The following is a 25,600-nucleotide window of genomic DNA, read 5'->3' on the forward strand; positions in this document are numbered from 1 at the left end:
TATGAATGCTGCATATAAATTGATGCATTCTCCTTTTATCTTTTAAAACACTTGCATGGGTGAAGATCAAACAAATAAGAGTGCTATTATTTCCATATAGCACTGAAAGTAAAATACATAACTGCATACGGAAAATGCATACGGAAAATACAGCACTGTTGATCATGTGCATAACATTTTATATCTCCAAAATTAGATGCTATCTGTTTGTTTTATTACCAAACTATAGAGACTTACCGATTATCTGATGGCTGAAAGCCAATGCGGTTTGAGTCTACAAAATGAACGCTCCGAACAAAGATGACCAGAAAGCACTTTAAAATACTGCCACACTTGTGCAATATGAAAAAAAAAATAGCACTCTGGCGTGGTCTTGAGCCGAATACACTACCTGGCTTCGTCTTGTGCTGTAGTAGTCTCTTGCCTACACCTTCATGTACTATTTTTTCCATATTGCACTCACAGCAGTGCTTTAACTAGTACGTAGTGTGTGATGGGTGATAATGTACACCGGATCACATGAGTAATTCTCTACTAAAATAAGGATTGATCCATTTTTTCACAAACTCTTAGATAAAGTTATTGACATCATAAGATTCCTATTAGTAATACGTGTGTAATGGAATGCCATAATGTTCTGTGAAGGTTTAATGGTGATTTGCAGAGTAAATTACCAAATACCCTCTGTACAGTTAGAAAGTATGACACATTGTTTTGGCTGGCAAGTACGGTATGTGTGAGAGTTTGAGGTGGCTGGAGGGAAAATTGTGGGAGTAGTTTGTGTTTGAACCCCTGATTTCCCAGTGGTTGACTTGGGTGGCTAGTCACCCACCACAGGCTGCTAGCTTCCAATATGCTGGAAGTATAGCAAATCAGTGATCAAAGTATAAGATTTACAATATCTGAGGTCTTAGCTGTCTTCTAGCAGGTCTCTAATCATTAAAGACCTACTAGCAGGCCTGGGACTTGGAAGTTCTGCTAACAACTTCCCACAATTAGCTAGCTAGAGACTAAGTGCATTTGTTTTCAGATGATCATGATCCAATGTTTTGGCATGTGCCATCTTCAAGTCTGGCTAATGTGAAGTGCTGGTTTTTCAAATCAATAGCCAATGTACACCAGATTCATAATGGATGTTGTTGGAATTTCTGTTGTTTTTCACCAATTAGTTATTCCAGTTGTTGTTGATAAGCTTGCTTCCCTTAAAATAGTCCATTGTCCATACATGGCTTATGTGACAGGTTGGGATTATCGTATTTGCAGTCAGTTTTGTTAATCATGTATGTACCCAATAGGCCAATGCAAGTTCCCATTTATTTGTTTCCTATAGACTACTTCAAAGTTTGAACAGATTTCAGTTGTCTTTTGTGCAAAAAGTTATAAGCACTATTCAGTATTTTACCAGCTCAACAAAGAGGAACCTTTCTTAATAGTTTAACTGAAGTGTGAATATCTTTTGACTTGTTTCTAACTGATAAAGGTCCATACACTTTAATGACTGAAGTTATGAAAATTTAAGTACCCATCCCTGGAGACAGCTGGTCCCATAGTTCAATTCCTGTTAATTAGAGAATGTACAAACATAATGTGTACATCAGGAGTGGTGCCAGTATGTTTACTGTGGCATGACTACATTTCCTCACAATAATATTGGCTACTATCAGCAGCTTTGTCATGACCAGCTGATCAGTAAAAGTTAGTATAAATGATTGTATCCAAGGGCGTATTAAGAGTAGGTGCAACCAGGTGAGGCCAGAGCCTTACCACTTTTTGGATGAAATTTAATTAGGCATTTTAATAACACAATTATGACTACTGAATCTACGTGTACCACATTAAAAGAAAGAATGCATTCCATAAAATAATTTTGCGTCTAAGCGCGTACCCCAGTAATTATTTACGCACTGAAAAGTGAGGTGGCCATTACGCTTTGTTTGTAGCTATGCTCCACTCGTTACACAGCATTACAAACAAAGAACAGTACAAGAAACTTCTCTGCAATGAATCCAGTTGCTACAGAAAATGTGGGCGAAAAGCATGACACAGCCAGAGGGAAGCAGTATCACGCTATTGCAAATCGACACCTTGCGTTGTCAGTGAAATCCTAGACTGAGCCTTACCACTTTTACTGTGATGCCCCTGATTGTATCATTTGCTTATTTACCCCTCATACCAGTAGAGCTATACAGGTAGTAGTGGAATGAAATTACTAGCCATTTGCATCGAAGCTAATCAACAGATATTGAGTTTTCACTAGTTTCACTAATCTAAACCAGAGCTACTGATGCTTTACTAGCTAACTGAATGATTGAAATGCCACCACCTTAATGTATTTACAGCTAGTTAGTGTTAATGTTGAGTCTTTCCTGTACATGGAAGTTATTTACAATCACTTGACTTCAGGTGTGAAGGTTCAATGTAATTTGGACTTCATGCTTTCTATTATTTTCTCCTTTCTCCACCTTTCCGAACACACTTTATGTAACAACTTTAAACAGGCTGTAGGACCAGGTGTCCTACAGACCTTCAGCACTTGTGCTGTAAAGTCTTAATAAATAAAAAATAAATGAAATTAGGATGTGGGCAATGCTTGTAGGTAGTTAGGTCATTTCTTGGTACTGTAAGTGATGAGATAAGAGGAAGGGGGGTCTACCTGATTGGCTAGAAGTATCGCTTAGCAGAGTATAAAAGTGCTAGTATTAACACAGTAGTAATACAAGTTGTAAAGTGTTGATAGTGACCTGATAAGTGATGGATAGTAACTTGGCAGTTTTGCTAGTTGCTAGTAGTATACTAGTTGTAGTAAAAGCTGGTACTACTCCTTATGGTGGTAGTCTTGTTGCAGTACCAGGAAAGTCTTGCAGAGAAATCTACCAGCTAAACCCGTCAACACGTGGTAAATCTGGCTACTACGCAATACAACCAGACTCAAAGGTGGTTACAGTTGTATACTGTGACATGGAGCTAGAATGTGGAGGAGAGAAAGGTTGGATGAAGATAGCCAGTGTAGATGCTGATACTGGTAACTGTCCCAGTGGATGGATCAGGATCACTAGTCCAGCTGCAGCCTGTAGACCCTCTAGTCACAAAGCTGGATGTTATTCTACTAATTTTTCCACTGATGGTGTTCCATACAACAAAGTGTGTGGAATGATGATAGGCTACCAGCGGTCAACTACTGATGGATTTGCCGCTCTTCACTATCCCTCCAGTTCTATTAATGGTCCATATCTAGATGGTGTCTCTATAACTTATGGTACTCCAAGGAAGCACATTTGGTCTTATGCTATAGGCAACACAGATAAGACTGATAGCAGACCAGATGGGTATCATACTAATTGTCCATGTTCTCAGTTTCCAGGTCGATCACCACCATCGTTTGTTGGTGATCACTACTACTGTGAGTCAGGAAGGTTACAGTTCCAGAAGGGTAACCCACCACCCTACACTGACGATCCTGTATGGGACGGACAAGGCTGCTCTAGTGAAAACAGTTGTTGCTCTAACCCCAGCCTACCATGGTTTTACCGTCAGATACCAATAGCCACTAGCAAGAACATTGAGACAAGGATATGTCGAGATGAGGTCTCTGGCAATGAAGATATTCTGATTAAAGAAATTCAACTCTATGTGCAGTAACTAATTGAATTGGTAACTGCCATAAAGGACTTCTGTAGTAGGACTGACTTATTTTTTGCTGGTTGTAGTACTGATTTTTGTAACTACCTGTATAACAGTTTGACTATCTGAATAGACTGAAAATGCGTACAATCATGTACATCTAGAAAATCCTGATGTATTGTGCTTGATTTGCACTGTATGTGCATATATTTGTCTCAACACATCAGGGTTGGATTATCAGGTCACGTAATATCTGAGTTATCCATTTAATAGAATATCTGAATTGGGATCACATGTAATGATGTAAGGTTGATCATGGTTTACAATGTGGATGGCAATGATGTACATATGATCATGGAAGTTTCAGAGCTGGTGAAATTGAGTTTATCTAGTAGAACACAGCCAGCAACAAAATACTTTTATGGTACAGTTGCATTTTGTGGTTGGATAATCAAGGTGCGTATATAGTAGAAGACAGGGTCTGAGGAACATTTTAAAGAAGAGTGGAATGGACATAGTGTAGTCTTTCATCAGGGTAGTGATCAATAAGCATAGCCCAAAGATTTAAAACTGGTCATTTTGGTACGTTTTGGAAACTCTGGCACAACTCCTCCATCTGAGGACCAGATGCATATTTTTATCCAAGTTTCATGCCTACCCAATAAAAGAAGTTGAAAGTACAGCATTTTTTTTTTGTCAATTAAAATAACTGTCAAGTTTAAACAATATGTGTTCTTTCTACTTACCATGGTCCATTGGCTTACACCAGAGGAGGTTGGTCATGTATCATCAAACATCTTGTGATTTCGAAAAAAGGGTTCACCCGGACACCTCAGTATTGATATAAAATCTATTGCATGAATTAATATTGACAAGCTACAGCTACCAAAGCCCTAAACCAACCACCCAACACTTTGTGTGGCTAAGAAAAAACACTACTTATCATGAATGTGACCATAGATACAGTATACCAACAGGGATTGGAAACGGAGACTCGCGCACAAACATATCCGTGTCTCGCATGACATAAAGAGCGTGTCTCATATCTGGCACTCACAACTCTACAAAAAAGTCCCCTCTTCAATAGAGCACTAATTAGATAACTAGCTAGTCATTGTCAACGTAGAGCACGAGAAGTATCTCGGTATGAAAGTTCCTATAGTGACGTCGCTTGCGCACTGCCGACTTTCAAGACTGACCAGACTGGCGGGGATCCGATGGAAGCCAACCGGTTGTGATTGCACCCACCGTAGTCAGAAACATTCAAGCAGTGATTTAGATGAGTACTGGCTGGATATGGGCACTCTTGCGTCTGTGGTCTAGCCCTGCCATCAGTTGGATTAGGTTGATTTATGAGTTAGTCACTTACCCTCTGACAATCGGAAACTATTGTTCTTCCTTTCCAGCCATTGCTGGATGGCAGTCATTAATGTGTATAAGCCATGTTTACTCTGTCAGACCAGACTGGTATGAGCTAGTTAATGCCTGGCAGTGTAACTGATAAACGCAAGACCATGATGTCATGTGACTAGCAAGCACAACTCCAGTTTCATACAACCCACATGCACCCTTCATGCCAGCTTGTCTACACTACACAATCAACAAGCTGGTACCATCTATATATAACACAATTTAAAGCTCAGTATATTAGTGACCAACTGATAATGCGCATGCTCATTGCTATAATAGTACAACACAATAGCTAACATTAATTTTGCAACACTACACAAGCAAAATGTAAAGGAAGGTAAAAAAAAAAACAAATATAACCAGTTACCACCAAGTGTGCACTGATGTGAGAAGCACAGCTCAAGATTCACTATCAATATCTTCTGGTAAATGATACTTCCATGTTAATGTATTGACAGCATGGCTTCAATCACTATCTGAACACTTGGATTGTTCTGCACATACATATACTGGAATATATTTTGTTGCTGAATGTGTGTTCTTTGTCCTTATGGTAAACAACTCTCAGATTCTTCAGTGTTAACAGTGGTTATTCAGCAATATTGTGTGTAGGCATGGATTCCATCTTCGTACCTCCCATTTCCTGTAGGATTGGTTTCAGAACAATCTAATATTTACGTTGCACTCTACTAATGTACTAGTAACTAATGACATGGTATATTGGTACACAAATTTACTGATGTATCCTCCAAAATAACACAAGTGTAAACTGTAAAATTATTAAAATGTCCAGTATGGTAACACGAATAGTAATTTCAATAAGCTATTTACACGGCACTGACGATGTAAACACCAGAAAACATAACACTTTTCTAACTGCTCTTACTGGCAGGCTTGCAAAATAACACATCTGCTAGAAGCGCTGCTGGGTTACAATAAGCTTACCACAGAAGTTAGCGTCAATGGTCATTTCAAATCACTCATGTACTAGAACACGCGCAGGTAATTTCGCCCTTGAGTAGAACAGTAATTAGCCCAATTGTTGCAACGCTTAGGCTGTAATTCTTCTACAACGTGCACAAAAGTGGCTTCTAACGAATTCACGCTGCACTGGTATCTATGGTGACGGTCACTCGTGCTTGAGACACGGATGGTATTTCACGTCTGTTACGTCATATTGGGAATTTGTACAGAAATATCACGTGAGTTACTTCCGATTCCAATCCCTGTTGATATACTGTATCTATGATGTGACAAAGGACTTCATAATTATGATGCTAATTTCAAGCATCATGTTTGGTGGTGCAATCACACGTAGTAGTATGTCATAGGGTTTAACATGTTATGTACCTCTCTTGGCTTACATCAAGAGTTCTTCTAGGTGAACTCCTGGGCTTATGTCTTGTATTTAATAACTACAGGAGTGTACAACAATAAAATGTCAAGTGTACTCCCCTGAGAGATAACAAACAGTTACTGTAGTATAACCAGCTGTATGGGGGACCTACTTGCTGCTAAATTTCTTGTTTTCTATGTCACAAGGTAGCTGGGGTTTTAAGTGATCAGGCTTTGAAGCACACACTAACCCTTAAATCTTGTAACAGTACCCTCACTTTACTTGGTGTGACAATACAATATAGCACCCTTTATTTCAAAATATAAGCTAAATGATTTTGGGTTGTGAAATTTTGCTGTGGCTGATTTGTTGTGACTACAATACATTATAAGGTATTCTGGTCAATTACTGTATACCACAATCAGTAATTTCAAGGTAGTGTATAACTAGCCAACCTGCGTAGCACAAGTTGTATGTTACTAGCGAAATTTACCTGGATTTCATCTGCCTGCCTGCCTGCCTGCCTGCCTGCCTGCCTGCCTGCCTGCCTGCCTGCCTGCCTGCCTGCCTGCCTGCCTGCCTGCCTGCCTGCCTGCCTGCCTGCCTGCCTGCCTGCCTGCCTGCCTGCCTGCCTGCCTGCCTGCCTGCCTGCCTGCCTGCCTGCCTGCCTGCCTGCCTGCCTGCCTGCCTGCCTGCCTGCCTGCCTGCCTGCCTGCCTGCCTGCCTGCCTGCCTGCCTGCCTGCCTGCCTGCCTGCCTGCCTGCCTGCCTGCCTGCCTGCCTGCCTGCCTGCCTGCCTGCCTGCCTGCCTGCCTGCCTGCCTGCCTGCCTGCCTGCCTGCCTGCCTGCCTGCCTGCCTGCCTGCCTGCCTGCCTGCCTGCCTGCCTGCCTTCAGACAAGTGTAACTCAATAACAGCTAAGGCTACGGGCTTGATTTTTCCACTGTTCGACATTGCTTTGTCACGAGATGTGCCTTTTAGTATACCGCAGTATGTACAATGCACACATCTTGGACTTACCTTTGTCCTCCTTTGTGTCCCATTTCTTTTTGCTGACTGCCCAAGGTGTTGAATCATGGTAGCACGATGCATAGCTTCCCTACATTTGTGAATGGAAATCATCCATATTTTCCATGGTGACTGGATTGATTGCAGAGGCGCTTCTGATACTTTGTTGTAATGCTGTGTAACAGGCTGAAAATAGGTGAAAGCAGAGCGTAACGCCTCTTCACTTTCAAGTCAGTAATTGTTGTTGGGGCACACAAAGTGTCCGTATTTTTCGTGGTGACTGGATTGATTGCAGAGGCAGTTCTTTGTTTGTAATGGCTGAACATAGCTGAAAGCGAAGCGTAATTACCGCTTCACTTGAAGCGTAATTACCGCTTCACTTTCAAGTCAGTAATTAATAGCTGGAGCGTACATTCAGACAAAAGTATTGACTCTGGTGCCATCCTTTCTTTGATGTGGTATGCGTGGGTTCACCAGTCATAATAATGTTACAAAAAAGTAAACAAACAAGCACAAGGCAAAAATTAGGAATTTTAAGTTTTAGGGATCAAAGAAAAAAAAAAGTAGGGAATCAAATGAGGTTGCCTACACCTGCAGATATACTAGTGAACATTTAATCCCTAATTCAGTCTTGGGTATAGACTGGATTAGGGATTAAATGTTCACTAGTATATCTGCAGGTGTAGATGACCTCCCTTGTTCACGGGCGTAGCCAGAACCCGGGCATCAGTAATTCGAGATACTCTAATAGAGCAGTCAGATCGAGATAAATCAGTCTCAGTATTCAGAGAAGCAGTGTAGCAAGCTACGTATGTAGTTACAAATAAGGAGGTGAAGTTGATGGAGGGGAGAAGATCAAGGGCGTAGCCAGGAGGGGGATCAGGTCGGACAAATCCCCCTCCCCCTTCAAAAGGCAGAATCTTTTAAACCTAAAAATCACATCACATCAAATCTTATACAGCGCTGGAGCTGTCCAGTAGCTACTTGCACACTAGCGTTCCTCTGTACTACTCTTGAGGGTTGCATTGCATTAATGCTGAACAAATCATCGAAATCTATTGCATCACATGATCAGTAGTGCATGTGATGCATGGTGGAAATGGCGAAAGAGTGTTGATTGGTTGAGGCAGACATATTACAAGGCAGCAGCTGCAATAAACTTGAGTGGTCGTGTTATACATGTGTCAGGTGAGCACAGACTGTGAATAGATGGTGTATATATTTATCTGATGAACGGTTTGTTTATTTGTCACATGTTGTGGGCACGTGATGTCTCGAATACATTGCCAAGTCTAAAGTTACTGACCATCAACAGGAGGGCCGACCGAGAATAATGTATACCTGGAAGGAAGTATTGACAACTAAGCGACTCGGAGTGTGGAGGATTCCCATGTGCTAGAAAATTTGAAGTTGGCTGTCACGGTTTGGAAGTGAAGATTAAGTTAGTATTAGCTACAATAGGTTTATAGTTTCTATAAGCTGCATAAACAGCAGCGTGTAGGTTTAGCTAGTTAGGTGTACAAACAGCACCTTTTAATGTTACTGCCTAAGGGCACACTTTGTGTATGCATCATTTTCGTTCAGACGTGGTCTAAGGGGAAGCACCCTGGACTTCCCCCCCAAGAACATTCCACTCAACTTTCTTTTGGTCTAGCTTACAGCTAGGCCCTGGCATCACCAAAAGTCTGGCTACGCCCCTGCCCTTGTTTCCCTGTAAGCTTACAAGTAACACCTACTTGTCATTGTTAATGTGTAAAAGTGTGAAAGTATAGTATGAAAATATACGTATAACCTGTGCTAATGTATGGTAAACCTTTTGTTCTTAATTGCTGCCAATATTGTACCCAAATAGTAGTAGCCCAGGGGAGGTTGGACACACTTTAAAACAAATTACGCAAAAATCATTTTATTGATGCTGATCTCAATATAATACATCATTGTTCTGTTTATAGAATACGTACATGACAAGTCTGGTGAAGTTGTATACACCAAACCACAACTTATTAATTTCACCCAGAATTCAAGCGTTTTTTACAAAACAAAAGAAAAGTTCATCCCGACACCTCAGCATTGATATAAAATCTATTGTGCGAATTATCAACAAACTACAGCTACCAAAGCCATAGACCAGCCACTCAAAACTTTGTGTGGCTAAGAAAAAAATGCTACTTCTCATGAAACATGACAAAGCACTTCACAATAATGATGCTAATTTCAAACATCATGTTTGGTGGTGCAATACATCATAGGGTTTGACATGTTGTGTACCTCTTCATGGCTTACATCAAGAGTTCTATATGAACTCCTGGCTTTTGCCTCATATTCAATAACTGCAGGAGTGTGTCCACTGCATGTATATATAGTCTGTATACTGGAATCGAAGGTGTTTAGAATACATAAATTCAACATTAAAATGTGACCATCTCAGCGAAAACCTGCAGGGATGTGTATTGAGAAAAACCAAAGTTTAAAAAAATTTGATGAAATTGTGTATATTACAATAAAAAACTATGCAAGTTTTAATCGAACCATTACTCAGGAAAGGAAGTGTTATTAACTCAATTATCCATCTTATTCGCCTACTCATGGGGAGTTTGAAAATCTTTGTTTCATTTCTGTAGCCCCAATGGTTGCGTGTCACATGCGTTTGTTTACAATGCAGTAGACATAAACAAAATTGTTGCCTTTTCTTCAATAAAACCACCTTCATACGCCTATGCGCAAGTGACTGCAGGGCTAAAACTATACCTTGGTTGATCTGCCAATCCATGGTGAACACTTTAAGCCAAATCCCAACTTTGTAGACTAACCCAAACGGAAGTTATGGCTGCTAATGTAAGCTTATTTTTAGTGTAGTCACTGTTCAAATCAATCTCCTTGCTTTTCCTACTTTCTAGCGCTGTAATTCCATTACTACTCACCATAATCGATTGAAATTTTGGGGAACCATTCCTTGGACTATGCAGATAATGCTGAGAAATTAAAAAGAAATTTGGAAGTTGTGTGAACTAGACGGGTTTTTGCTGAGATGGTCACAAATGTCCCCTGAGGGATAACAAAAATTAGCAACAAATGGTAGTATAACCAGCTGTATGGGTGACTTACTTGCTGCTAAATTTCTTTTCTTATTTTCTGTGTCACAAGGTACAACTACCTAGCTGAGGTTTTAAATGATCAGGCTTTGAAGCATACAGTTACGCTAACCTTTAAATCTTGTAACAGTGCTTTACTTGGTGCGACAATACAGGATATCTTCAGGTTAATGAACCAAAGTGTGATATTATATACGTAGACTAAATACAGTAATTTGTTTTTGCTGTGGCTGATTGTTGTGACCACAATACATTATAAGGTATTCTGGTCAATTACTGTATACCACAATCAGTAATTTCGTGGTAGTGTATAAGTAGCCAGCCTGCCGTAGCACAAGTTATGTTACTAGTGTGCATCCATTACCCATCCCATAATGGATCAAAAGTAAATTTTTGGAAGGCTCGGGCAAGACAGCCGTTAGCCTGAAGGGGTGTTTGACACTACAAGTGTATCACTGTTGAGTAGTGTGTTAATGATGTATGTACTGTGTTATAGTATGTGTGATGTGTTGTATTGTGGTATGTGTTTGTTGTATACATTAGTATGTGTATGTGTAACTATCAGTATACAACAATTAATTTATCACTTCATTGGGTAAAGGTTATGGCATCAGTTAACCACCAAGTTAGTCGGGTTTGTGAAACACGAGTCCTTTTCTTCTGGAGGTCTACTAGAGGTATGTCTCAGTGTGCAAGTGCATTTAATACAACAACTTGTCTATATGTTGATATGTATGTGTAATGTAACAAAATTGTGGATGTATGGATGTAGAGTGTATCTGTTATTGAAAGCCATTTTATTGGTTGTGTTGCCATGTACTACAGTAAGGTCATATATAATTGTAATTGTTCAGATGTTGATGACTGTATTTTGGAACCTTTTTTTAAATAGCTTTACCATGGCTTTATTGCTGACTTTGAGACTAAGTAAGTGTACACACACACACAGTATATACGTCTGTACGTCATGTGCAGAGACTCATGTGATGTAATTGTACAGGATAAAGCCTCTGTCACTAGTGGATATCATCTTAGCTGTCTCTAAGGAGATTACAGGTAATGACTAAAAAATTTTTGACATTTTCCACACATTGTCATACAGTAGTACTGTTTTATGTGTAGATTATTGCACACATTAAGGTATCATTGCTATTTTAGAGACCTGAGGGATGGCACAATAATCACTGAGGGCGAAGCCCGAGGTGATTATGTACCATTTCGAAGGTCTCTAAAATAGCAAAGATACCATGGATTCGGGCGATAACCAATTTAGACTATGGCTCATACGGCTCTGGTCACTGCCAATAATGGTGGCTTCCTGATCGAATTAGTGTTAAAACAACTCACTGGTAGGCTTCCTAGATGAATACAATCATCTCTATTATCCAGCGATGTTTTCTTCACACTCTAGTGATGATTTCTGATGGCTGTTGTGACTGGAATCCAGCTAAACACATGTGATGCATGTGACAAAAATTTTGTCACAGGTATCTAACCAGTTTAGGGATTTTAAATACCTCATTAAGGACACACCTTCAAAGCATACTACGTGTACCATAGTCAAATAGGAGGTTTGCACTTTCTTACAAAAAAAAAATACTGACCAGAAACTAGCCCAACAGTACCTTATGACTTCTTGGCAGTATTGGTCAGGTATAACCAAACCCAAAAGTTCCTTAAGTACAACCCTACATGCTTCCAATTGTTGGAATTTCGCCTTGATAGCAACTGGAATCAAAATTGGATCAAGCAATCAAGGCGCATGTAATCAAACAATCGAAACGTCCTTAGATGATCAACCATTTTAGAAGGCTAACTTTAAAATAATGCAAGGATCTACAGTTGATGGTCAATAGACCAAGACACTATAATACCGTATATGTACAAATTTTCGAGGAACATGGTTTCTGCGGATTTCACGGTTGCTTGGCTTTCTGCGAAATTTTCATCCTCGAAAATTAACGATTATCAGGCTTAGCTCTATGCTTTCTAATACATGTAGGTAGCCTCAGTAAAAAATGAGTAATCCTTGAAAATAAAACCGCAAAAATCCTGAAATTTGTCAATCCGTAAAATTGCGTACCTCGAAAATTTGTATGTATACAATAGGTGAAAATGAACAAGTATTTCAAAAGGCAGTATAGAGTGATTACCTCTGCATCTCTCATCAAAACAGGAGAGGCTATCACATCAATCCATTAGTAAGTAGTGTACTTGTTCATACTTACTTTATTAGAGGTCATGGAAGTATCCTTATGTAATTTCCAGAGGACGAAGGCTCGTGTAGCTTAGCAAAAATTGTGAACACTTGGTAAAGTCCTCCGTTAAAATGTAACTACATGGTCCTTCCACAAAACAGCCAAAAGTGATTGTTGTGTTCATACTGTATGTATGGATGAAGTATGTGTGTGTAGCTATACTTTTGTGCTTCAACCATTAATATACATTTTATAGACAAAGAGGAGGCAATCAAGTTCATTCAAAAGACTGAGGAGAAGGTACGTTTGTATGGAAGTGATCTATATGGTGTTCCCTTTACTGCATGCACAATCTTACATTTTTACTTCTTACATAAAATATCAGGTTGCCAGCAATCAAGAGGCCAAGCTGATGTGTCAGACTGCTGTTACTGTGATGCAGTTGGAACTAAGTCAACTACCAGAAGTGAAGGTATGTACCACTGGAAATGTGTAGTGCACACACATAACACTAACACTTGGTCCAGATGGGTATTATATAGAACACATTTTCCATTACATTTTATCCCTGATTTATATTTTATATACTCTTATGGTGACTTGTTATATGGTAACTATTGGTGATAAAGTCAAATTTGTGAAGTGCTGACTTTTTTTGTCACACAGGCTGGTATAGAAACAATAGGAGAAGCACTGGATGCTATTGATGGGATCACTCCAGTACATGCGGTCTACTATGATGTCAGCAGCAAATATTACAAGGTTTGTACTTGTTCTTTAACTTGATCATACGATGGTCACTGGAAGCATCATATGCATTGCATGTAAAAAGAATTATGAAATTGTTGTATGATTTTATGTTCCACTATGTACTTGGTTCCAGAAATGTGCAGATCATGCTGCTTATTACCGTGATGCTCTACGTTATCTTGGCTGTATGGAACTGGATGATATCCCTGGTGTGTGTGTGCATGCGTGCGTGCGTGCGTGTGTGTGTGTGTCCTATAGCAAGAGTTGCACTTGTGTCAGTATCTAGTGCAGTGTAATAATGTGATATATTGTACATTTCACCTGTACATGTTTGTACAGCTGGAGAACAGCTGGAAAGAGCTTTCCATTTGTCACTGGCTGCATTACTTGGTGAAGGAGTTTACAATTTTGGAGAACTGGTAAGTCACAATCACACACAATACTCATTTACTTCATACTCCTTAACTTTGTACTAAAAAAACCTCAATGACTGATTTGCCATTTATGTGTGCGATAGTTTTCCACTCAAATTTGAGGATAGTAATAGTTTGATGTGCCATGCAAGTTTGCTGACATGATCAGCTCATACAATGTGCCTACATGCACAGCTAGCCATATAGTTGATGTCTGGAGGGTTAATGAAGTTACTGTCTACAATAGAAACCTGTAGTCTTTTTGCTTGTGGTGTGTACTACATTCATCAAACAAAACTCAGCAGAGCCAAAACAGAAATAGCGTTACTGTTAGTTTACTTTCTGGACAGGACAGACATCATTGATGTTGATACACTAATGTCATGGAGTGGCGCTAATGCTATCTAATCGAAGGGTGAATCTCGATACTAGTCTCCAATCTGCCTCCTTCTCTTTTGCTCTTTCTATATCTACTTTGCTCAGGGAAATTTTGTTGGCTCGTTCTAATTATAACTTAATTTACTACTTTTCATCATGTTAAGATTTGTTGGTTTTCACAATAGAACACATCTTTATTCTGTGTATTCAGTTTGTAGCTTAATTGATAGTTTGTGTTGAGCCGTATAAAATTAGCTTTTTTAGGATTTGCCAAGTAAATATGTGAATCACATTTTTGTAACTCAGCAGTGCTTTATGTAATCTTGGTACTGTCATACATTCTAACCTCCTTCTAAGGTTGAATCAAATCAAATGAAACATCTGAATGATGTAAAAGAAAGATTAAAAGCTGTATCTCAGAAGTGGGTGCTCAAATTTGGAAAGCAAAGTGTCACACCCAAGTGACCCAACAAAACTACTAGTGTAAAAATGTTCTTTCATTCAGACATAACCAAATTACAAATATATGGAAATCACACATCTTAGCAGCACTTGTCTGTTGATTTCCTTAGCTACATGACGCTACCATATATATACACAGCTGTAGAGTATATGCATAGCTCATGCAATCATTACTGGATAGTGTAAGCATGTATTTGAAAACAGGATTTATACTTTAGTGATATTACAGTTTTAAAGACGTATATACACGTGAATTATCATATTTCTTCTAACAGTTAGCTCATGATATTCTTGACTCTTTGAAGGGGACAGAGAAACAGTGGGTAGTGGAGTTGCTGTTTGCTTTCAACACAGGTGTGTGTTGTGTGTGTATGTGCATATGCGCAAGGCAGCATAGCCAAGTGGCTAGAGCATCAGCCTGGTAATCAAAAGGTTCCAGGTTCGATGCCTGTTTATGCCAATTTGGTGTTGTTGTTTCCTTGAGCAAGAAACTTTACTCCAGTCTACCCAGCTGTATATTGGGGACCTTGTGGCCTGGTGCCATCTGGGGAAGCAGCCCACCCAGCTGCTATAACATCAATGGGTACCTTGTTTTACTGGGGAAGCAAATGCCCAACTGTCCTTGTCTCATTTAGCGGTGTTGGGGTCATTGTGGAACTTCAGGTTCTGCGACCTCTCTCCGTGATACCTGGACAATCCTCTTGCGGGTTAATAACCCTGCCCCAATAGGATTTGCCTACACAAGGCTCAAGTGCCCGAGGGGTGCACAGGAATCCCAGTGCTGGGCAATAGCTGTGTTTCACATGGCTGCCATAGGCTTTGCTAGGCTTTGTATGCATGTGGGTGTGATGTATGTGTGGTACCCCTGTAACCCTGACCATGTGGGGGAGGATCAAGAGTCACTTGGGCTGGCCTTGCAAGCCAACAAGACGCTAAATAACGTGTTGCTATTATTGTTTGTTTTTAGGTGACTTAGAGAAATTTGAGTCTCTCAGACCAAAATGGTCTCAACAGGTACTCATCACATATGTACTTGATGTGTGCAAATTTTGTATTCATTCCTAAACTATGTTTTTTTGTAGCCTGATCTTGTTGACAACTACAATAAACTATCTAGGAAGATCCGCCTCCTCTGTTTCATGGAGGTAAGTCATGTGTGTGTTTACTAACATACCATAGATGTAAATAGCTCCAAAACAGAAAGGGTTAGTGGATTTTATAGAGTACTCCTTAGTTACTGTACGAAATTTTTATTCTGACCATTGTTCAATTGAGTAACTACTGGACAATCATTGGACTACACATGAACATTTTGTTTATGTACTACTTGCAAGACATCTAATTTTAAGTGTTTTGTACCAAATGACTCTAGCCTCTAACTTAGTGATATGATGAAAGTACAATGGTCCAATGCCATAAGTCATCTCATCCCACATAGCTACTAGCAGTATGTGTTGTGTACTGATGTTGTGATGTGTTTCTTTACTCAGCTGATATTCAACCGACATGCTCACGATAGAACCATATCATTCTCTACTATAGCAACAGCTGCACAGGTTCCTTTACCTGAGGTTAGTGGTCTTATAAATAGTTATGATAAATAATACAGTGGTCACGTGAGTGGCACGTACTCCTTGTTAGTAGTAGTGAGTGCAAGGATATTGTGCTGTGTCTAAAAAACTGTGTGGTTATGCAAAGAGTCTTAGCAGTCAATAGTTTTCACTGCTTAATAGTAATAGCATTTGCCTCGTTTTACTGTTTTTAGAAAATTGGTAAGGCCAGGTACTTGGAATTAAAATTTTGATCCCTGGGGTATTGCATTACATTACAACACAATCATGTACCAATATGCTACTGTGTGAATGCTACATTTACTTTCTTCACATTTGTAGCACTAAAAATTGTTCCCCTGAAAATGATATCTGGGAAATAGCATCTTGTCACCAATTGATTGTTCTATTAGAGTAGTTGGGAGTGCTGCCAGAGTGTGTAGATTTGTATAACTTGGAAGTCCAGTTCCATATTTTAGTCATTTCTTATGTGATACATAACACAGAATCACATGTGGCATACATGTTAAATGGTGAAATAACTGCATATCATCATACAGTATGCTAGTACTGTAGCGTAGGTTGTACTTTCCACAAAACAATAAATAAATAAACAATTGGCCAAAAACCAGCCTTGCGATTCCTTCATGGCACCTTGGTAGTATAACACATAACTCAATAATGGCTAGTGCTACAGAATCTTAATTTTTTTCACTATTCGATGTTACATCAGCCCGACAGATACCTTTTGGCCTACTGTAGTACGTGCAATGCATGCTTTATGGACTTACCTGTGTCCTCCTTTGTGTCCCATTTATCTTTTCTGACAGTGCAAGGTGTCGATTTGCGGTATCCAGTGTGATGGCTTCCCTACACGTTTGTAACAGAAATCGCTGGCACAAACAACTATAAACTCGTTGCTAACTACTCACATGACACTATATATCACATACATCCAGTATACTCTAGGATACTAATATAGTTATGTTCTGGTTAATGTCTGTTGTTACATTATCTCTTCCTTGTGTTAAAGACCTGTCCCTAGGTCTGTAAAATCTTCTGTTTCCTTTTCCTGGATTTCTTCCCTTACCAGGATACATCCAGCGGTTCCGGTGGACAAAGGGTGACTTGATCGCAATTGACTAGAACAGACTATTCCTGGCGTTTGTCCACTGGCGTCATCACAACTCCATTGGTTTTCAGTTCCAGAATTCGATAAGAACTATGGTAAGGAAGAGCCAGCTTCCTTTGTTTGCCAGTATCTTCATGTTGCATGTACACCATAACTCTGTCTCCAATGTTATATTTCATCTTCTGAGTCTTCTTGTCATTTTGTGGTTTTTGTTTCTGTTGTGACTTTCCAATCTTCTGCTTAACTATTTCCCTAGCTTCGGTTAGCCCATTCACTAGATGTGTCCAGTAATCTTGGGTTGGTAACATAGGAGTAGAAGGAGCAGTTTCAGTGGGAATCTTCCATACAGCAGGAAGAACGAAGACTCCTGTGTAGATTCACAAGGTTTGACTCGATTAGAGAAAAGCAGCTGTTGCAAATGTTGATCCCACTCAACCTCAAATGTATGTACATACTTGACCTTATTGTCCTGTTCATATTCTCAACCAGACCATCAGTCTGGGGATGTAGTATTTACTTTAGTCATTCCTAAAACAGCACACACTTGCTTCATCAATTCATAGAGTAAATTCTGTCCCCGATCAGACAGCAGCTCCACAGGAACTCCATGGTGACGCGCAATATTATCAACCAACAATTGTACAATAGTTTCTGTTGTCTGATCTGAAGTGGGGTAGGCCTCAACCCACTTCGTAAAGTAATCCACAAATACATCAATGTGCTTATTTCCAGAAGTTGTTAGCAGCATTTTAAGTATATCAACTCGAACTCTTTCAAACACTCCATTAACAAGTATAGGTGACAATGGTGCCCTAACCTTTCTTCCAGTACCTTGTTATTGAAGCACAACTCCGACAAAAGTAATATACATCACTGCACATTTTGCCCCACCAGTAATGTTGTGTCAGCATACACTACAATCCTCTTGCTGCAAAATGCCCACCAAAACTACCAGCATGGTTCTCTTCCATTAATTTCTGTTTATATGAATCAGGAACTGCTAAAGGTCCTGCTACTTTAGCAGACCATGGTACAAAATGACGATAGTAGCTGGCAAGTCCTAAAAACTCTCTAAGGGATTTCTCCTTTGTTGGGACAGGAAAATCTCGGACAACCCTTACAATAGTAGCCTTCTGCAGAGACAGCATGGCCCAAATACAACACTTCAGAACAACCAAATTTGCATTTCTCAGGATGCAATTTCAAGAATTTCAAGGTGATTAAATATCTTCCCTAAATTTTCTATATGCTTGTCAACAGACCTGGAGTACACGATTATGTCATCTATATATGTATACACTACTAAACTGATTCAACCCTGCTAGAGCTATCTGCATTACCCTCTGGAAGTTAGCCTGGGCATTCCAAATGGTCTCACTCAGAATTCAAATAGCCCATCCTTTGTCACAAATGCAGTCTTCTGACGTGAGGAACTCTGTACTAGAATCTGCCGATGGCCAGTGCAAGCATCTAAAGTAGAAAACACCTTCCTTCCACTTACTGATCAAGGAGGTCATCAATATGCAGTAAAGGGAACACATCCTTCCTGGTAGCAGCATTTAGATTCCTATAATCTACACAAAACCTGAGACTACCATCAGGCTTATGAACCATTACTATGGGACTGGCCCAAGGGCTATTTGATTCTTCAATCACTCCTGTAGTGAACATCTCCTCTACCATCTTAGTAACTTCTGGCCTAAGAGCAAAGGGATATGACGAGGACATTGCCTCACTGGTGGACTGTCACCCATGTCAATAACATGTTGGTATCAGTAACTTCCCCCTACTCTGATTTCTGTAAAGAAAACACACCATGAGCTAGTACCGCACAACTAATAATCTTATGCATGTCTTCTTGTGAAAGCATGCCTCCAGCTGTATTTAGCATCTTCAGTTTAACCTTCCAGTCATCAGAACCCAATGTCTCAATACTTGTGCATTTTTGAACACATTATTTTATGGACGTTTATGAGTGCCAGCACTATATATTTCATGTATTGTCCTGACTACAGGGTGATATTATGGAAGAAACTTTGTAGATGTCAGCTGCCTCAACTGCTTCACTCAAACCCTTGCCATCATTGTCTATGTTTCACCTGGTGTGCCCCGAACAACAAGCTTCTACTTCAGCCTCCAATTGCTTACTCACACTTAAATTTTTGCATCCTCACTGTACTCTTATCACCTAGTGAAATCAGAGCAGTTTCAACCTGCAAGTCTGTCTGATTAAAAATTATACGGTTAAGCTCAAACAACACAGGTTAACAAACCAATATCTGAATGGATCAAGAATGGTACAGTGACTTGTTTGCTCTTCCACTCAATAATCAATTCTACTTCAGCACCTGAATAGTCATGGAGAATCACTCCCGGTGCCTGCAAGCAACTTTCTTGAACAATTCAAATGACATAATAGTAGCAGATGATCCGTGGCTTTTACCGTCGTACTACCTACCAATAATGTCAACATAGTACAGCGGTCCCACTGCTTCGGATACTGCATCAACATCAACAACTCTATCATATGAGGTAGACAAGAGTTAGACTTTTGCAGCTATCCATTCCTCCTGTAGTCGTTGACATTGTGTCACTACTCCCTCCCGACTGTGACTCACAATTTTCATCTGTCTCACTTGTATACACTTGTAGAACCTTTCTGCTTAGTTGTCTCAGGAGGAGGCTTCCTTTGGGGATACTAACAATTTAGGTGACTTTTACTCCCACATTTGTAACATGTTCTAGGCTATCTACTTGTAGTTCGAGCAGATCCTTCAGTGGTGGCTCCTTGGTTACCAGTATGTGCTACAGTTTTATTAGATTCACATTCTGCTCTTTTCCTATGATATGGCTTCTCAGTTGAGAGGTGTCATGGATCTCTAGCAATTGTTTCTTTTGCTCTTCTGCTGCTCTTGCCTGGTGCAAAGCATCCACAAACAAGTTGGCAGAGGGTAAGACTTTTCCTGCCACTTCATCAATAGTCCCTGCACAAACAAATCCCGTTTAGCAACTCTAGGGATGCTACATCATTCCAGGTCTCTTTCCATAGCTCTTTTCAAACAGCGATTCAAAGTCCTGGGTATAACTATCAACTGTTTCCTCAGTCTTTGCTTTCTTTGCAGATAGTAGTGCTTCATTCTGAACTGGATGCCATCGTTTGCTGAGAGATTCTACTGTGCTTGTGAATGTGTTACGAGATTCTGAAGGAAGGAGCACATATGTCTGTTCTGCATGCCCTACCAAATGTAGTTCAAACTGTAACAACTTCTGTCTATCAGTCCATGATTCCAGCTCTGCATATCTGGACGATTTCTGGACCCATCAATCAAAAGCATCACCATCTTGTTCGTTACTACCAGAGAACTGCAAAAGAGAAGGAAGTGTCAATTTCCTTGTACTGTATTGTCTTGTTCTCTACACTAATTTGTCGATGCTATCATCAGTAGTATCAGCCTGAAACTGGGGAATGTTAGGTCTTCCTCACTAGCAGTGGCTGTTCCAGGTTAGCCCTTCTCTCCAAAAGGATCACCTTCTCCTCTAATAGCTTTATCATATTATCTCGAATTGCCAGTTCCCTTTTGTGTACATGTACTTGTTACAATTCATATCAAGTTGTCGAGCCACTTCCAGCTCAATGTCCTGCTCCATTATGTCAATTGACATTCGTAATTGTTTATTCTCTTGCTGTAGTCGTTCAGTACTAGCATCAATATGCAGTTCACTATTGGCGCTGCTTGAGGTACCACTGATTCTATGGCCTGTAGCAACATCATACATGGCAACTAAGCCACTCATCTCATGTCCTTCTGAGACAATAGAGTCTGGAGGTGTAGCTGGCACACTTTTCTGCAGCTATTCAAGACAACTTTGTGCTAGTTTCAATTCCAGTATGCTTTTTTCGTCTTTACAATGCTCTAATTCAGTTAATAACTCACTGCTTGCATTATCAGCCACTACGAGCTGTGTCTAGCTGTACTTGTAACTCTTCAATCCATTTACAGAGGTCCCCTCTCTATGACTCATGGGGCATAGTGACTCAAAAGCTTCCTCTACTCTGGAGTGATTCCCTCATAGTTCCAATTAACTCCTTCAGAGAAAAACACTCCAGCACTAACTGTACTATAAGGTTAGCTGAATAACCTTTTCAGGTGCCTATTTATACACGGCACCAAGGAATACTTGTGACAGCAAAGTTTTCGGCCAAGTAGCTACTGTGTGACACTTCTCCAGTCACCACCTTCAGGCTGTTGAACAAAGACGCAACACCAAAGTCAACCAAATAACTTTTTGTGGTGCCTATTCACACCTGGCACCAAGGAATTTCTGCCAAAAATTTTTGGTCAAAACTGAACCCTCCTTCAAACACCAGCCAATACCTTGGTGTGGACCTCCAAATGAAACGATGCTACCTGTTCAAGTCTCGAAACAAACCCGAAGAGTTACTTGCAAACAACTATATACTCGTTGCTAATTACTTCACGTGACACTATATATCATATACATACAGTATACTGTATATAATAGTTATGTTCTGGTTAAATGTCTGTTGTTACACTCTCTACAAGTTGACTTGTTTATAACTCTCTACATGGTGACTTGTTGCATTGTTCAATCTAATGGATGGGGCTCTGATAGGATGACTGCACTATTAGAGTGTCTTGATCAACCACTCGCTACACGTGGTTCCAATGGATTTGTCTTAACCATTGAAAGGCTTTTCTATGATGATTAATCCACTTATTTACCAGCTTTTGGCTCTTTGCTGCGGTTTGCCTGGTGGGCATGGCAAGTAACAGTTTTAATTGGTAAAACTCACTTATGTGATTGTTACACTCTGTTAGTTTTTGCACTTTTCTTCCAAACCACTACATGTTTGATAGTTTACCTATCCACATACTGACTTTTAACTTCTTCCCAAAAGTGGTTTACCCTGTTCTCGTGACAACATGTTGGTGTTATTTTTTGTGAATAATCATCAATAACTCTATGACTCTTTATCATATTCAAACCAAAATTGGTACCAAGATTTGCCTTTAACCCCACTTGTGTGTGCCAAATTTCAAGGTAATTAGATAAGACATTTGCATTTTATGGCAGCTTTCAAAAAAAATAGGGTAAAAAACTGTTTTTGAAGGCTTGTATCTCAGGAATGCCTGAAGTGATTATACCGAAACTTTTTTCACCAGGATTTTTAAAGGTTGCACCCTTTTTATACAGCTTGGCTGTTTTTGTATGGATTTCACTTCTTTTTGTATTTTAAATATATACCCTGAAGCCAACCATAAACTGGCTTTGAGGTTTGCTTTTACACAAATCATTGTTCTTATCTACAGGTGCAATCAAGACAAACTACTGCTCTATCAATACAGAAAGATACCTACTGATCCAATACCAAAGCCAATTTAAAATCATACTGATATAATTTTGTGCTTGCTTATTCACGGCTATAAAGTTATATAGTGCCTGTATTTGTTTGAAATAGCAAAGTAAATTCCTTCCAAGTTATGATTGTATTATTTGTCTATTAGCATTTTGCAGTGACTGTTCTATTAGAGTACGTCAATTTTGCGTGCAAGTTGCAGTTTTTAACAGAGCAACTGCACCTTTATGTTAGAATATGATTTCCAGCCAAATTTACTAGCATAGCACTTAGGATGATTATGATTATGACGAGTAGATCTTAGTAGTAGTGTACTACCCTGCTGATCTGTACCAACATGGCTATAATATCGGCTTTGATTTTATGGAATACTAGAGAAGTTGCAATAGTATTGTATTACAGAGTTAGTTTGATTACTTTTGTAATGCTCTAATAGAGTGCACATTTTTTCAAATAGAACACACATAGAATGTTATAGATTTCCCATTGGTAAATCTATGAAACAATGAGCTATTAAGTATATTTTAGCTAGAATTTTCAATTATAAAGTAGAAAGTAGGTGAGGTGAACAGTCGTGATAGCAGCGGCTCAGTGGTTAAGGATTTGGGTGTTCATTATGGAGGTCCCTGGTTTGAACGTTGGTAAGCTGTTTTTGACATTTTTCATGCACCTTTTTACCCCGTGATGACTGTTCTATTAGAGTATTTCAATCCCAGTTGTTTGGGTTTTGCTTTGCAACTTTATAGCTGTCAATGTGATTTCTTTTAAACCACAAAAGTTCAAGCTATGATGGTTAACCTATATGCATACTGATTTTAAAGTTATTCCCATAAGCAGTTTACCCTGTAGGCGTGATAACAAGTCAGCCTTTTTTAACGTAAACAATCGTCGAAAGCTCTGTGACTATTAATCAGATTTGCACCAAATGTGAACATGATTGTGCCGCAATGCATTCTTAAAGTGTATCAAAGCTCATGAAAATTGAGCTATGCATGTGCATTTTGTAATGTGGAATAATCTAACGTTTCCTAAACAAAGAAAATAATGAAACTGAATTTTGAAGGCTCATATTTCACAACTGCATTAGGCAATCTTGCTCAAATTTGGTATGTGGGATGCTGAAGGTGGAGGGTTTTTATAGTCTATAAAATGATTCCAATTCAAGAAAGGAGCATGTATGCATTCCTGTAAATGCACTCACGGTGTGGAATGCTGGCTTTCTTGGCCATATGACACTGTCGTGTGTCTTGATTAACAAACTGGTATGGCATGTTGGGTCACACAACATACTGTGTACCTTGATACAGTCCTTGATGTACATGCTGTATATTAATCTGCTAGATGCAAACAATTACATTGTGTATTGCCTTTCAAGGTGGAGCATTTGGTGATGAAGGCTCTCTCCCTTGGGCTAGTGAGGGGGAGTATTGATCAAGTCAGTCAGGAAGTTACCATGACTTGGGTACAACCACGAGTATTGGATATCAGTCAGGTATATGACATACCTTACTTAAAACCATCTACATTTATAGTTCTGTATCAGTGACATAAATACAGCCGTGTTCTACATATATGTGTATGTCAGCAAGCACTGATAGAGAATGTTACAAAGTCATACTTGATTTCCTGCTGTGTTCCCTTTTATTGTGTTAAGGGCCAAGGAAGTCATTAAGGAAGTTCTCTATAGTACAATGTGGTCCATTCATGTTTGTTATGTGGTGGCTGGGCCACAGTTAATGATCATGGATAATAGCCTTGTTTGGATTTAAACCACAATGTGTTCCCTTCAGGTCATACATACCACTGAAACTAGTAGTCTTTTAGACACAATTGATGTAATGTTTTGGTTAGTTTTTAGTTTTCTTAACAAATCAAGTTAGAAAGTTTGGTGTTATGCTGTACATATATTGACTACCACGATGTGCACTGCAGTAGTATTGGTAGTGTGCTATACACATCCATAACACTACTGAGTGGGCCAATTGAAAACAGTGGAAATAGAAAGTGGAACAGGAAATTATACTGAAATGGAGAGAAGCTGGAGCTGTAAGTGGAGGGAGAAAATAATTGAACTATGGTCCAGTAAAACCTGTCCACCTCTTACCAGCTCTATCACAAGTTTGACAATGACCATGTCAAATAAGTCCTATTTCTACTTCATGACCTCATCAATAGAGTCGTCTTCTTATTGAGACCATATTCATCAATTTAATTATACAAACTGTATGGACAAGACTTTGTCTGGCACACTGTGTACCAGGAGCCCATAATTGCTGCCCATAAACAAAGCATATGTGGCCCCTGTTATTACTTTAAGCCAATGTATTATAAGAACAGTATGCAGCCTCATAACTAGAGTTAAGTGTCGTACTAAATATGGTCTTAAATTAGGAAACTGTATTGTACCTTATTAGAAGTCATGAGGTGTCCTCCATAATGTGTTTGAGATCTGCTGGACATGATCAATAATTCAATATAATATTGAAGGTCTTAATGAGGTTATAAAATGCAATATTTGGAACCTAGCTGGTTGACATAGTCACTACTACTACGCTGTGGTCTTTGGAGGTAGCCAGATATTAGTCTCTGTAAAGATATGGCCACTAAGTCTGTCTGCCAGCAGGCCCAGCACATGTTGTTGACTAACCATCAGTAGTACACTTGTATTTTGTAAAGCGTTGATATGATAAAGTCAGGTTTTACTGTAGCATTACATATTTCTCTCCACTGCTGGTTCATCTTGCTGTGAAATACGATTTTAACTATTGTTGTTTATTGAAGGGATGAACAAACTATATAGATACACACCCTAATTTTTATTTTAAATGCTACCTATGCATACACTTATTCTATTAAATGCAGAAAAAAATAC

General features: G+C 39.4%; 1 protein-coding gene across 1 annotated transcript in view; it reads left to right on the top strand.

Moving 5' to 3' along the window:
- LOC136260358 (26S proteasome non-ATPase regulatory subunit 13-like) overlaps positions 1-25,600 on the top strand; it is a 29,147-nt gene that overhangs the window by 989 nt on the left and 2,558 nt on the right. The window contains exons 3-15 of the mRNA XM_066054052.1: positions 11,067-11,142; positions 11,358-11,392; positions 11,466-11,521; positions 12,920-12,963; positions 13,049-13,135; positions 13,330-13,425; positions 13,547-13,622; positions 13,753-13,832; positions 14,942-15,020; positions 15,634-15,680; positions 15,749-15,811; positions 16,157-16,237; positions 24,104-24,220. Coding sequence (XP_065910124.1) covers positions 11,067-11,142; positions 11,358-11,392; positions 11,466-11,521; positions 12,920-12,963; positions 13,049-13,135; positions 13,330-13,425; positions 13,547-13,622; positions 13,753-13,832; positions 14,942-15,020; positions 15,634-15,680; positions 15,749-15,811; positions 16,157-16,237; positions 24,104-24,220 — 937 coding nt within the window. The remainder of the gene's footprint in view (positions 1-11,066; positions 11,143-11,357; positions 11,393-11,465; positions 11,522-12,919; positions 12,964-13,048; positions 13,136-13,329; positions 13,426-13,546; positions 13,623-13,752; positions 13,833-14,941; positions 15,021-15,633; positions 15,681-15,748; positions 15,812-16,156; positions 16,238-24,103; positions 24,221-25,600) is intronic.

The sequence above is a fragment of the Dysidea avara genome, chromosome 7 (assembly GCF_963678975.1).
Source record: "Dysidea avara chromosome 7, odDysAvar1.4, whole genome shotgun sequence".
Taxonomy (NCBI): Eukaryota; Metazoa; Porifera; class Demospongiae; order Dictyoceratida; family Dysideidae; genus Dysidea; species Dysidea avara.